The sequence below is a fragment of the Myxocyprinus asiaticus genome, chromosome 32, assembly GCF_019703515.2.
Source record: "Myxocyprinus asiaticus isolate MX2 ecotype Aquarium Trade chromosome 32, UBuf_Myxa_2, whole genome shotgun sequence".
NCBI lineage: Eukaryota > Metazoa > Chordata > Actinopteri > Cypriniformes > Catostomidae > Myxocyprinus > Myxocyprinus asiaticus.
This window is the reverse complement of record NC_059375.1, coordinates 13,365,588-13,380,335: the sequence shown is the minus strand read 5'-3', so window position 1 is coordinate 13,380,335 and position 14,748 is coordinate 13,365,588. Positions and strand designations below refer to the sequence as shown.

General features: G+C 37.8%; 1 protein-coding gene across 3 annotated transcripts in view; it reads right to left on the bottom strand.

Moving 5' to 3' along the window:
- taok2b (TAO kinase 2b) overlaps positions 1 to 13,146 on the bottom strand; it is a 50,073-nt gene extending 36,927 nt beyond the window's left edge. For all 3 annotated transcript variants that reach the window (XM_051666540.1, XM_051666538.1, XM_051666539.1), the window contains exons 1-7: positions 12,742 to 13,146; positions 11,441 to 11,581; positions 11,241 to 11,312; positions 8,430 to 8,531; positions 8,167 to 8,212; positions 372 to 468; positions 37 to 150 (exon numbers count right to left, since the gene is read on the bottom strand). In XM_051666540.1, coding sequence (XP_051522500.1) covers positions 37 to 150; positions 372 to 468; positions 8,167 to 8,212; positions 8,430 to 8,531; positions 11,241 to 11,312; positions 11,441 to 11,572 — 563 coding nt within the window. In that variant the 5' untranslated portion in view covers positions 11,573 to 11,581; positions 12,742 to 13,146. The remainder of the gene's footprint in view (positions 1 to 36; positions 151 to 371; positions 469 to 8,166; positions 8,213 to 8,429; positions 8,532 to 11,240; positions 11,313 to 11,440; positions 11,582 to 12,741) is intronic.
- Positions 13,147 to 14,748: the final 1,602 nt, after the last annotated feature.

Here is a 14,748-nt window from a genome sequence, read left to right as displayed (position 1 = left end):
GCAGTTGGTAAGTAATTTGATGGGAGCTTTTTGTACCAGTAAGGTGTGCCCACAAAGGAGTTGGCAGGAGCAACAATGGAGGCGGAACCAAAATCTCCAAGTTTGACCTGGCCAGGCTCTGTTAGCAAGATGTTACCTGCTTTCACATCTCTGTAAAGGAAGACACATATTCTCTTTGAATCTTTAATGTTGCAATTGAATGCAGAATTCAGAAGTCCACCACACTACTAAGTTATCTGAAAATGTATTTGCATAGTGCTTTTCAAAATACATATCTTTCCAAAGCACAAAACAGAATTAGAATATATAGATGGATTAGCACTGCCATTCAAAACCACAGACAGGGGAAGTCATTCCAAGCCGTTCTGTACCTGTGAATCATGTTGTGAGAGTGGAGGTATACCAAGCCCTGCAGTGCACCATGGGTAATTGCTGCTATCTCGACTTCCTGTAATGGCTTCTTGTGCACTAAGGAAAAGGGGAAGTAGTAAAAATCAGATCCTGTTTTTGCTGTCAGCAAACTTACACCAAACAATGTTACATAATGAATACAATCACACCCATCATCCTTTATAAAACATTTGTTATTATTTAGTATGCATGTACTGTTCAAAATGCGAAGATATATTGTGTTTGGCTGGTGAACTCTGAGCTGGTGAACAGAAAATCAAAACATCACATGCTGACCTCTTGGCTCAATACAAAGTTGTGTTGTCAAAAATACCAGTACTTCGGTACCAAGTCGATACTAAAATAAAAAAAGATGCAAGGATACCTATGTTTCTGCAGTACTGAGCCCCGACTCAATACGGTACCAGCGCGTGATATGACTGACAATAAATCAAATTAAAATCGTGACATATCCTAGTGTGATTTATTAAACCGCTAAAGGCTGCAATCTTAGTGTGGAAGAGCTGCATACTTTGAATGAATGTATAAATCCGACTGCTCATACATATTGGGAATCATTCACATTGTATCAGATGACAGAGCAGAGCACTAATCTACTGTGAATCACGCAGCACATGTAAACTATATACACTGGCGGCCAAAAGTTTGGAATAATGTACAGATTTTGCTGTTTCAGAAGAAAATTGGTTCTTTAATTCACCAAAGTGGCATTCAGCTGATCGCAAAGTATAGTCAGGACATTACTGATGTAAAAAACAGCACCATCACTATTTGAAAAAAGTTATTTTTGATCAAATCTAGACAGGCCCCATTTCCAGCATTCATCACTACAACACATTTAACTTGAGTAATCATGCTAAATTGCTAATTTTGTACTAGAAAATTACTAACCATTATATCAAACACAACTGAAAGCTATTTGGTACGTTAAATGAAGCTTAACATTGTCTTTGTGTTTGTTTTTGAGTTGCCACAGTATGCAATAGACTGGTATGTCTTAAGGTCAATATTAGGTCAAAAAAGAAACAGCTTTCTCTAGAAACTCATCAGTCAAATCATTGTTTTGAGGAATGAATGCTTGAAATTGCCAAAAAACTGAAGATTTCATACAAATGTGTACACTACAGTCTTCAAAGACAAAGGACAACTGGCTCTAACAAGGACAGAAAGAGATGTGGAAAGCCCAGATACAACTAAACAAGAGAAGTACATCAGAGTCTCTAGTTTGAGAAATAGACATCTCACATGTCCTCAGCTGACAGCTTCATTGAATTCTACCCGCTCAACACCAGTTTCATGTACAACAGTAAAGAGAAGACTATGGGAAGAATTGCAAAGAAAAAGCCACTTTTGAAACAGAAAAACAAAAAGAAAAGGTTAGAGTGGGCAAAGAAACACAGACATTGGACAAAAGATGATTGAAAAAGAGTGTTATGGATCTTAACCCCATTGAGCATTTGTGGGATCAGCTAGACTGTAAGGTGCGTGAGAAGTGCCCGATAAGACAGCCACATCTATGGCAAGTGCTACAGGAAGTGTGGGGTGAAATGTCACCTGAGTATCTGGACAAACTGACAGCTAGAATGCCAAGGATCTGCAAAGCTGTCATTGCTGCACGTGGAGGATTTTTTGATGAGAACTTTTTGAAGTAGTTTAAGAAGATCTGAATATTTTGGTTCAGATTGTAATAGTAATTTTTCACATTATTAATGTCCTGACCATACATTGTGATCAGTTGAATGCCAGTTTGGTGAATAGAAGTACACATTTCTTTCCATAAGAGCAAAATATGTACATTATTCCAAACATTTGGCAGCCAATGTATTTATATAATTAAATCACAGCATTTGCACTTTAATCTCAACTCAACTTTATTTATAATGCATTTAAAACAACAGAGTTGACCAAAGTGCTTCACAGTAATACAATTTAAAACATAACATTTAAAAATTATCACATACGCCAGTAATCTAAAACACAAAATACAAACACTCCAAAACTTTGTCCTACATTTCATTTGTCAGATTCAAAAGCCAGTGTAAAGAGATGAGATTTCAGACGTGACTTAAATGTTTCGTAAACTGTTTATCCAGAAAGTGAAGATTCAGGCAAAAAATACACATCATAATAAAAGCACGTTTCAAAATATAAACCAGAGCCCTGAAATTCAAGTATTTGTAACAGAAATATATTACAAATGTATAGTAAAATGTAATATTCACTGTAATGATAATAATAATAATAATAATAATAATAATAAAATTAATGAAGCAATATATCCCAAGCAAGACTGCTGTTGAATAAAAATTTGGCCAAAAAAAAAAAAAAAATGCAATGACATGTTGAAAAGTTCTATTTTCACTTGTTAAAAGATTTAAGTATGAACTGATTAGAAGAGGTCGGCCGATATATCGGTTTTGCCGATTAATCGGCACCGATAACACATTTCTGGAACTATCGGTTATCTGCAAAAATCCACACTGATAGTTTTTCCCTTTTGCGTCTGGTGCTGGAGCGGCTGGGAAGGCTCCACTGTCGTTATACAGTATGAGAGTGGCCTCTAGAAGTGAAAAAAATTTTTCACTGATGTCTTGTGGTGTTTGTTTTGACACGTGAGACTACACTCTGCATGGAGGGGAACACTTCAGAAATTACTATAAAGTAATTAATCTGTTGACTAGATGATGCATTAGTAGAGAACAGCAGTATGTTTGCCGACAAGGCTGAGAGGACGCTGACATTAAAGCTAACCCCAAGCGGTTAGAACAATGTGACAAAAATACACGAAAGTCCAACCCAAATGTTTCTCAGAAAAAGCAATGAGTTGTTTAAATGCATTGTCAGGAAAGATGTTCAACTTGGAATTGTGTGTCTCGAAATTCTCGCGTTTGGTTCCAGTCTGTGTTTCGTCTGTTTGAACAACCCCTGGCCTGGGCACACAGTCTGAGCCACTTCACCACCGAGTTCAGCCGAATACCACTGCTCTCTGTGAATATTGCTACTCTACATACAACTGTACTGAATAAAAAACAATGTGGTATTTCGCTGTTATTATGAAGCTTGAGTCTGGAGTAGTAGGAATCAGTGCAAGTGTAACACCATGTGAACTGTCTATTGAAGCGTTTTCCCCCTCATTTTACTTTTGACAACATTTAAAAATATGGACCAACTAAAACTTTATTTTATGCAAATTAGTTGAAATGAAATGCTCTTTTTTAACAGCCAGGATAGGAATGTTCTATGCAATAATATAACGGTGCTGAATGGTTTATCTATTTATTGCACCCTCTTATGGACTAAGGAAACAACATCAATTTAAAAATCAGCTGACATTAAAATTTGAATATTAGTTCATATATATTAATATTTATATATTTATTTCATTTAAAAAAGTACAATACCTTTTCATGGTTCAGTCAGTACTGTTTATTTTTGTAATAAAGTTCAGCACTATTTTAATTTGAGTGTTATTTTTTCACTCAGTATAAATTTTAAAAACTATCGGTTGATTAATCGGTTATCGGCAGGTACTGCCCAACTTAGCTATCGGTAAAATCCACTAACGGTCGACCTCTATTGATTAGACACTATTTTGATGGTAAAATTAAATTAAACAAACATGGAGTTCTGGAAAATAATAATAATAACAAAAAGGAAAACATTATTTGGTAAAGAATTAAACAGATTTCAGTAGGGTGCTACTTAAAAACACTTAAGCAAGGCTTCCTTGATTGAGAAACACTTGAAGGAAACATGCATTTCTTTTCATTTATTATTTACATTGAAAAGTAACTTTTTAAATAGGCTAAACAGGTGTATTCAATAGCACATTGTCATATTAGCATATTTATGCTGTGATACCGAAATTGGTATCGTGAACCGTGAAATTTCACTGGAAATGGTACCGACTACTGAAATTTTGGTACCGTGACAACACTAATACAAAGAATACATATTTCAAGGCTGTGCGTTTTATTGTAGCAGGAATGCAAGATAATATATTTTAACATTTTGAATGTAAAATTATTTGTTATTTATTTATTTTTTTAAATCAGAAGTTCTGTCGCATGACATCATTTCCTCGTCCATTGTATTGTCCAAAACATTTTGCATGCTCAAAGTCTTGGGTGACCACCCCTATAAGGCAAAAAAAATCATTTTGTTTTCTCACGATACTGATGTTTTTTTTTTTTACTTTTCTACTATTATAATAGAACTTAATGGGGGAAGAAATGTTTAAAAATATATATATTTGATACGTTCCCTTTAATGCATGGGCAAGATGTCTTGACCTGCAACATTTTACCCAAACCTACGCAATGGTCTTTTGCATTAAATGATAGTGAAGGGAATCGTAAGGAACTTAAAGCTGAAGTATGTAACTTTTTCTGTGTAAAAATACTTTCTGTTATCCCAGCTTAAAATGCAGAGACAACTACAAGTAAGCCATTCATAGGTTAAATTTCTCAAGAACTGTAGGCTCCATTTCTCTGTGGCAACCTGCTTAGACCTGCCCCAACAACATTACTCAACCAATGGCATCAGTTGGGGCGGAAATATCTCTTTGTTTGACCAATGGCAGGTGGGGGGCATATTCAGAAAGCTGTTTTGAAAACAAAGTTTATTTTTGCAATTCCGTTTGTTGGCGCTAATGTCGCAGAAATTACATACTTCAGCTTTAACAATTCTGGTTCAGATTCCTCCTAACGATTCAGGTTCTTTAAAGATTCCATTAAAAATACTTTTAGGGTGCTTTCACATTTGGTTCAATTGCTTGGACCAAACCAGAGTTCATTTCCTCCCCCTCCGCTGCCCCCACTGGTCTCTGTTCACATCATATTATTTGGGTCCGAACTGCAGTCCGATTATGTCATCAACATGAGTACAAGCGGCAGCTGTTTACCAACTAGGTAACAATTCGAGAAGTTGTCACTGTGTTAAGTGAAGTATTAAAGTTTGTCTCTTTGGATTTACCTCGAAAACTTGCCATGCACAGAACAACACTTGTTTGTCTGCCGCGAGCCATGTGAATGCGTTGCAAGAGATGTGAAGAATGTGAGCTGCTCTCTGAAGGGGATTTATTTGGACACAAACAGGTATGCGACATGCATTATACCACAATAATTGCGAACGCGAGCCTGCAAAGACGTGAATTATATAAATCACAAGCGGTTCATTTCCGCGATTTGGTACGATTGCATTCATATCAGCAGCAAATCATACCAGAGTTCACATGTATTGTACCCCAGACCACCTGTTCAAGTGGACTCGGGTACGGTTCCAGGGTACGAATCAGAGTTCGGAAAACAGCATTCACTTCATCCAAACGAACTGAACTTTGACGTCATTCAACCCTGGGTGCGCACCAAAAGTGCTAGTGTGAAAGCACCCTTAATAATTATCAGGAAGAAATATTTGAAAATCAGAAATGTAATTCACAAGCACAAAGTATACTTCGGTCAGACGCCAATGCTAGATGCACATTTCGTCATTAGCATTTACATTTACATTTATGCATTTGGCAGACGCTTTTATCCAAAGCGACTTACAGTGCCCTGATTACAGGGACAACCCCCAGTTGGAGTTAAGTGCCTTGCTCAAGAACACAATGGTGGTGGTGGCAGTGGGGATTGAACCAACAACCTTCTGCTTACCAGTTCAGTGCTTTAGTCCACTACACCACCACCACTCAGTTCAAAGTGCTTTAGCACTGAACGCATGCAGCCCGATGTTTCAAACTACACATACTCGGAGCGTACAGAATGCGCATGCGCCTGGAATTATACGCACTAATTTGTGGCTCCACAAGATGGCAACACTCACAGTTGAGCCGTTGCTGTCACAGAGAAGCACTAGAAGATGTAATTGCCGCTAAACAACAGGAAACAACAACAGTGTATGAGTGCCTGAGTGAGGAGGTGCGTGAGACGTAATGAAATCAATTACTCGCCAAACCAAATATCCATCATCTGACAGAACAGGCCTAATCACAACATCCAGAATATCCCTAAGGCTAGGCCCACATTAATCCGGATACATTTGAAAACTGCGTTTTCATTTTCAAAAAACTCTCCGTCCACATTGCTGCTTTCAAACGTTTTCAAAAAGTTTCTTGTCCACACTGAAACGTATGTAAACGCTTAAATCCCCTTACTGCACATGCGGAAAAAAATCGCCTTTCCATGTTCGGTCTGAAACGCAATTGTCCTTGTGTCCCGACGCCGGACAGCAATTCCAAGTAAATTTCCCGTGGCCTTTGAAGGAATGCAATGTGAAGGTTGTATAAAGTAACATTTATCTTAATCTCATTTATCTTTATCTCAACGCTATCAAAGTGAATAGCAAGGCACAACAACACCGCTACAATATGGGCCGCCATCTCGATTGTTTTGGGTTGAATGGATCACATGACTGCGTCACATGACAACAAATATGTCATCATTTTCAAATATCTCTGTTTTCTATACACTATAACAACAGCGTCTTAATGTGGACAGAAGGTCAAAACGTAGAGAAAAAGATGCGTTTTCAAACAAAAACGTCTCAGGGTACGTTTACACGTACGTTTACTAAAAACAGAAAAGTTTTTCCTTTGCGTTTTTGAAAAGTTTCGCGTACAGACGACAATGTTGTCAAAACGATCCCCGTTCACACAGATCCGCGCAAACGACTAAAAACGCAGTATTATGCGTGCCAGGCCAGTAGTTGGCGATGTCACTTTGTAAAGAAACACTACACGCCTGCGCACATAAGCATTCTTCCACAGAGCGGTGAATACAAACAATGAAGATGGTGAAAGCATCGAGCAATTTTGTCTGGACGGATGATGAGGTTGCTTTATTACTACAATTACTTTGCTGGAGAAGCGTCAATAAACTCAAAATCTTGAGCAGCACAAACACAGTCCTGTAGTCCGCCATTGTAGTTTTGAAGTACTCACGCGCATGCCTATAGACTGAACTCTCAAGATTATTCAATTAACTCTGCTCATTTTTACCATCATTTCGTCTCCTGCCTTCTTCTGTATTCCCCCTGCTGACTCTTGGGCTGGTAGGAGAGTAAGTTAACATAACAAGCTGTTGATGTTGACTGGTTTTGGATATCAGACAGAACTCTGATATATGGATATCTTCTGACGGAGAGAGAGGTCTTGTGTACACTGGATCTAACATGCATTTTCACTGCCTCATGTTTTCATATTCTAAGCATATCATTGAATACTGTACATGGCATCACATCTCTGTCTATAGGCTATATACATAAGCGGTGAATGAATGAACTGCAGGGTAAAGGTACATCAAATAAAATAAAGTAAATAAATAACATTTAAAATACAAATACATTTTTCCCATCTGAATCCATACATTAATTTCAAGATTTTCAAATTGCAGGTTCTGCCTACTGTACAATGTTCCCACTCCATACAAAACACTCCAAATGAATAAATTGTTGATTATTGTTATTTGCACAGACACCAGTATTCATATTGATAATTATACATCTCAAATTGATGCCTATCAATCCATCATTCTTTATATAACACGTAATACGTGTGCGCATGATGTCAATGTTTTCACAAATTCGCATTTTTGTACGTTTACACGGAGACGATAACAGCATAGTTTTCAAAAACTTGCACTTTGAAACCCGTTTTCAAAAGTTAGCATTTTCAGGCCCCAAAACGCCGTTGTCGTGTAAACGGCCCCTTAGTGTGGATGTGGCCCGAGACAATTCATATTCCAAACGTTCACTCACCTTCCAGCAGATCTGAAGCGGAACCCAAACAATATTCCATCACCAGCTAGAAGACAAAGCAGGAAAGGATGATGAATGAGTGGTAGAGAGAGAAAAGAGAAAGGTAGAGATGCAGAAAAGGTATAACTGAAGTTTGTAAGTAACAAGAGGTGCGTGTAGGGCTTCTATTGTAATAAATGGAAAGTGTTAGCGGGTCAGTACATTCCCTTCCCTGAACGAGGCTTTTCAAATGCATGCGGCCTACCTCCCACACAAACACTCACCCATGCTGTGTGCTCTCGCAGGTAGCAGCCTCTATACTCTACAGTGTTGGGGTGCCGCAGCTTTTGAAGGAACTTCACCTCTTTGATGATATCCTGCCATTTCTACAGCAGGAACAAGAGAACAATGAAACAATCAAGGGCTTATTTAGCATCATGTTGCGTGACATTTCAGTTCAAATCCTCCTGCAAGTATGTGAAACATAGCCATGCAGTTTTTTCCTTTCAAATGTTGTCTGGTATTGTGGTGGGCTTGCAAATGAGGTGTGGTGCGGCACTTTGTGTTAAAGAGTTCTGCTGCACAATAAAAGGGAGTAGCTTTCACTGTTTAAATGGCACAACAGTTTATTTTGGCTGTGTGATTTGCATAATTTGAATACAGTGCTAAGCTATACGCGTGATATACCAGAGACTGTTTAGCAGAGTCAGGCCACTTTTAGTCAAATGATTTGGAGAAACTGGAATGCCCAACAGTCAATGGATGCAGAAAAGAAGCTCCACCTTACAGGTAAAAGAGCCAATCACTTTTTAGATACAAACATCGCCTGTCAATCAACTCAAGAACGCACATGCACATAAGCTAGACAAGCCTGAGAAAATTACACCTTTTAGCGTAATCTGAGGTAAAGCAGCACAGTTTATGATTCCAGTGTTGTCAAGAGTTTACTGCTGATTTGAAATATGTTCTTTGATCGTAATATTGACCAACTGTTTTGGAGATTTCACTCTTTTCCCATTCAAGTAGATAGGAGCTGCACTTGTATGCCACTTGTTTACATAGAAAAATAGCCGCGCGAGATTGTCCCAAACATGGACTGACTTGCTAAAAAGACTCTGGATATGGGTCTGGGTATTGATACAGATTTCCCGATTCGATTCTGATTCACAAGCTCTTGATTCAATATCCATTCATATGGGTAAATTTTGGTTAAAATGTTCATTTTGCTTAATTCACTCTCAACTAATGCTGTTAATTATACAGGGGACCTTCTAACCTTCTAGGTAACCCATATAGGTACAATTCGAAAATATTAATTTTACAAATTATATTGTCATAACTTTTCCATCATATTGGTCACATTTTAGCTTTTGAAAAATTTTCAATTCCATCAATACATTTCTTGCATATATTATAGGGCTGGGTTTGATACAGATTTCACGATTCGATTCACAAGCTCTCGATTCGATTCCGATCTCAATTCGATATCGATTCATATGGGTACATTTCTGTTACAGTGCCCATTTTGCTTACATATAAAAGAAATTCACTCACAGCTAATGCTCTTAATTATAAAGGAACCCTTTAGGCAACCCTTCTAGGTACAATTCGAAAATATTAATTTTAATAAACTATTATCATCATACGTTTTTCATCAAAATGGGTCACATTTTAGCTTTTGAAATTTTTTTGAATGAAGTCTATTCCATCAATTAATGTCTTGAAATTGCATATATTTTTTTGCTTATACATTTTTATTGTTTACTAATGTTTGCATTATTTTTACTATTTACAAGTATTTACATTGACATGTAGAACACGTGCTTATTCGGTACTGTCTCTTTAAGTCTAACGGCATCAGTAAGAGTATCGAGTGAAGATGTGCATGGTTTCTTTAGCGCATCCATGTGTGATTAAAATTAAACGTTTCTTTTTTGTGGTTTTAATCAACGACTGACTGTAAAAAACAGAAAGGGTTTAAAGAGACATTATTCAATGACAAATGGATCCGTGGATCTTGTCTTTGGAAACACAGAACGAGTTAAACCAAACTTTTACTCTCAACACGCAGTGAAAAGACCTCTGTGCTAATAACATCATCTCCACTATACTAATCACTGGAGAGTGAAATCTGAACATTTACTAGCCAATGGCTAATCGGAGACATTTTCAGTCGCATAGCAAGAGATTTGGTCGCATATGCGAGTGATTTACTTGTATTATAGAGGGTTGCCACATAGAGTGAAAGATCGATCTTGGGATTTAAGAATCGATTTCGTTCAATCGAAGATCACAATCGGAAAATCTATATTTTTACCCAGTCCTAATTCATTATATTGCATATCTATTTCTTGTAACATGGTTATCGTTTACATGCATAACTCATATTTATTTATATATCTATTTACAAGTATTTACATTGAAAGATCAAGTGTTAAATCGGTACTGTCTCTTTAAGACTACCATATTCTCTTTGGTATAAAATGAAATTTAAATATACTGAATCAACATTTGCTTCTTTCCCCATCTTGGATTAATTTATACACCGAGCTTGTCGCAATACATTTTGGGATTGCCTTATCTCTGAAGGGCGGAACATACTAAAGAGTTCGTCCCTTTATTTACATAGACAATTTTGGTTTTTAGTTTACATCCCTGCTTTGCACCATGATTTGCTGCTTGCTATTACCAGTCAGAAGAAGGTGGTATAAATGCAAAGGGAGAGTTTTTGATCAGACAAAAAATTTGATACCCCCATGCATGCCTCAATATTTTTGGACCGTTTACCCGGAAGAAAAAGACCGAGCATTTTAAATGTGTTCATCTGCTAAAAGATAATCTGGCCGACTTCTACGAGAACACTAACAGACATTTACTAAATGCCACAAAAGACTTTAATCCTTGGGGTTTTTAAAAATCTGTCTAGATGGCTTTCTAGCCAGATTTTAATACCTTCTTAGTGACTTTTACTTAAAAATCTAGTAAAACAGCCCTGTAAACAACTGCATGAGGTTTCTTCGACTGGTTCTATACAGGTCGCACTCCTTTGCTAATCCAAAGAAAGAAACGCTGTGAGTTGGTGTGTGCATGCTCACCTCATTAGACTGCTTGCCACTGTAAGACATCTTCTTGATGGCCACCACCTCATTGGTGCGGATGTCATGGGCCTACAGCAAACCAAATAATGGCAAAAACACGTGAGGGAGAGAACAGGGGAAAGAGAGGCACAGTAAGTCACTTCATCTCTGTTCAGTGAGCTGTGCAATCAGCTCTGAATGTTCTAATGGCCACTTACAAAGTAGACGGCTCCAAAGCTGCCATGGCCAATCTCGCGCAGGTCTGTGAAGAGCTTCTCCGGATCCTCCTTGTAAAAAAGTTCTGCCACCTCCGGGTCCTTCAGACTCCCAGCCCGCACACTCGACGGCATGGCCAGCGCCTTGACACACACAAAGAAATGAAGTTGTTTGTATTAATATCTGAAGGTAATGTTAAAAAAAATAATTGTCATTTTTGGGTTGACTATCCCTTTAAGAGAAACTAGGCTAAACAGGTACAGTACTACTTTTACCCACGCTTTATCAGCAACAGCACCTTTATTTACGTAAGGCTCCTGTAATTTCAAGGACATGGGTTCGATTCCCAGGGAATGCACTGCAAGTCACTTTGGAAAAGAGTGCATAAATGTTTGCCAAATGCAGAAATGTAAATATAATTGTACCCTTTATACAGCAAACAAGAATCTAGGATACAGCTCCTATGCTTTATGTGTACTGACATGCTAATAAAAAGGGGCCAAGCCTATATTCCCACAACAAATCATGAATAATTCATTCCAACAACCATTATAGAAACTCCAGTGGTCCATATTAAAAGTGACGTTCCCAAATATGCACCTTGTCCTAAAACAGCACCAATCCCAAGCTAATGAGATTTCAAAACAGGGTTTATAATGTATTAGATATAGAGTGAATTATACAATAACAACCGAAACAGAATGGTGATTATGCAGTCAAAATGTAAAATTACTCATCACATAACAGCACGAAACTCATCACCTGGCTCACAATTCAGGTTCACACCTTTTCCATGATGCTCTTAGTCATATACATATTAATATCAGGCATTTCTGATATGTGCTGGTGTGTAAAAGCAGGTGCAGAGGAAGGAAATTAAATGCATCACTGTCACATTGAAAATGGGATTTGTTCGGTCAATTTTGTGTGCTCAAACTAAGTTCACATGCTGTGTTGCAAGTGACATTAATGTTAAGCATGCAGAGGTGTGATCACATAGAGGTTGCGCAGTCATTTGAAGGAGCGCGAGGAAGAAAAACAACACATTGCCCAACAGCTCTGCGATCTTGCACATGAATGATCGATTCAATGTCCTAGCAAAAGCTTACATGACATGAGAGCTGGTGTGTGTCTGTAACAGACATTGTGCAAATCTATGAATATAATAAATCACCCTACCGCTTGCAATGCAATGCAATGCAATGCAATGCAATGACCACAGCTGAAACTTTTCAACGCGACATTCGCCCGTGCATTTCGTCAAGCACTGCTTTATTAAATGATTTATACGAATCTGTCGTACCGTGGTTTATGGGATCCACTGTAGCTCGAGTCAGCTCTCTCTCTCCGGCCTGCTGTGGAAGATCTGGCCTCTTCCTCTCCTTTCTCACTTGACACAAACCGTCCGATCTGAATAGCGACCCATCTATTTCTAGTGTAATGATCGTGGTCACAGCACAGGAATCTGTCCGTTTTTAAATATATAATACCGCAATCAGCTGATTGTCAAGCACAGCGGATGAACACGTTAAATAACTGCGCGATATTCCGCTTCTACCGGTCGCTTTTTTGTCATGTTTTGTCATGCCGTGGGTGTCACGCGTTTGTTTTGTCTCTTTCTGTCACCGACAGGTCCATTCCTGTTTTTCTTTTCCTGTCTCATTCGCTTTTTGTTCAGGACTTCATGATGGCGGAGCGGGGCGGGAGCCGACCGGAAACCGGAAGAGCGGGTGAAGTGGAAATTAAAGTTTTTTTTTTTTTTTTTTTTTTTTTTTTCTTCGTTTCGTTTCGTTACAGTGGACTGGACTGCTTCAGTATATTTTGTCCATGGCTGAGGACATTTTTTTATCTTCTTATTTTGAATTTAAACATAATGTACACGTGCCTTTGACAATCAAGGTTGTCTGAGGTGATACAAATATGAATCTTTTAAAATTCCAGTTTTAAAACACACGTGTCAAGGTGGTAGAAACGTAATATTTGCGTCCATGCTGGTTTCATACATTTATGTAAAACATGACATTGAACATTTCTACAAAAAATGGATTTAATGTCTAAAAATGTTCAGTTGGGAACCATCAAGGTATTCTAATATTTTCTTTGCGTCTGTAAGAGTCTGCATGTGCGTGGACACAACTTAAAACATTTTTCAAGGGAAAGATTTTTATTTTATGTATTTATTTATTTATTTATTTATTGGCAAATATGACTTCTTTTGAGTCACGGATATTATTACGTTTTCATAGGGTTCTTCCATTTGACCTGAACCAAATAAAAAAAATAAAAAGACAAAATATCGCACTGTTATTAAATCGTCATTTTCGTAAGGGTGATGATGTGTAATTAAAAAACAACAACTTTATGTTACTTTGGCGCATAGCACAGTGTTTATAACAATTAAAGCTTGTTGCGGAAAACAAGCTTTAATCGTACCGTGAAAATATTGTGTTGCAGATGAGAACCCTTTTGCATGGATAAAGTGCTGAATGCGAGATTATCATAAAATTTTCCTCGGCAGTCCTAAATTTCACTTGGGCGACCCCCGAAAACAGGAGAACCATGGCATGTCCTTTCCCTGCTGTCCACGACCCAGTCCGAATAGACCTGCAACCCACCAGTTGAGAAACACTGGTTTAATCAATGTCTTCTGAAGCAATATATATATTTATATATATATATATATATATATATATATATATATATATATATATATATATATACATTTTCACTGTACATCTTGTCATTGCAGCCTCTAGACACGATCATGATTTCAAGCTCGATTACACTTCCTAGTACTTGACGCATGCACCGAACGCTAGATGGCACTAGTTTAATCTACTGTTCCACACTCCAGTCCAGTAGGTGACGGTAGTCCACCTGCAAGCTGGTTTGCCAACCACCAATCAAACCAAAAGCAGAAGAATATTGCATTAGTAAGTGTAATCAAGCTTGAAATCATGATCGCCAAGGAGATAGAGAAAAAGGAGTTACATTTTAGTCTGTTCTCACCCAAAACCAACTGGATCACTTCTGAAGACCACTGGAGTGGTTTAATCACCTTTATGTGCTTTTTGGAGCTTCAAAGTTCTGGTCACCATTCACTTACATTGTATGGTCCTACAGAGCTGAGATATTCTAAAAATCTTCGTTTGTGTTCAGCAGAAGAAAGAAAGTCATGCACATCTGAGATGACATGAGGCTGAGTAAATGATGAGAGAATTTTCATTTTTGGGGGAACTATCCCTTTAATAGATCCAGACCACAAAATCATCACATTGTTGATCCACATATAAAAATAATGAGGTTGCTC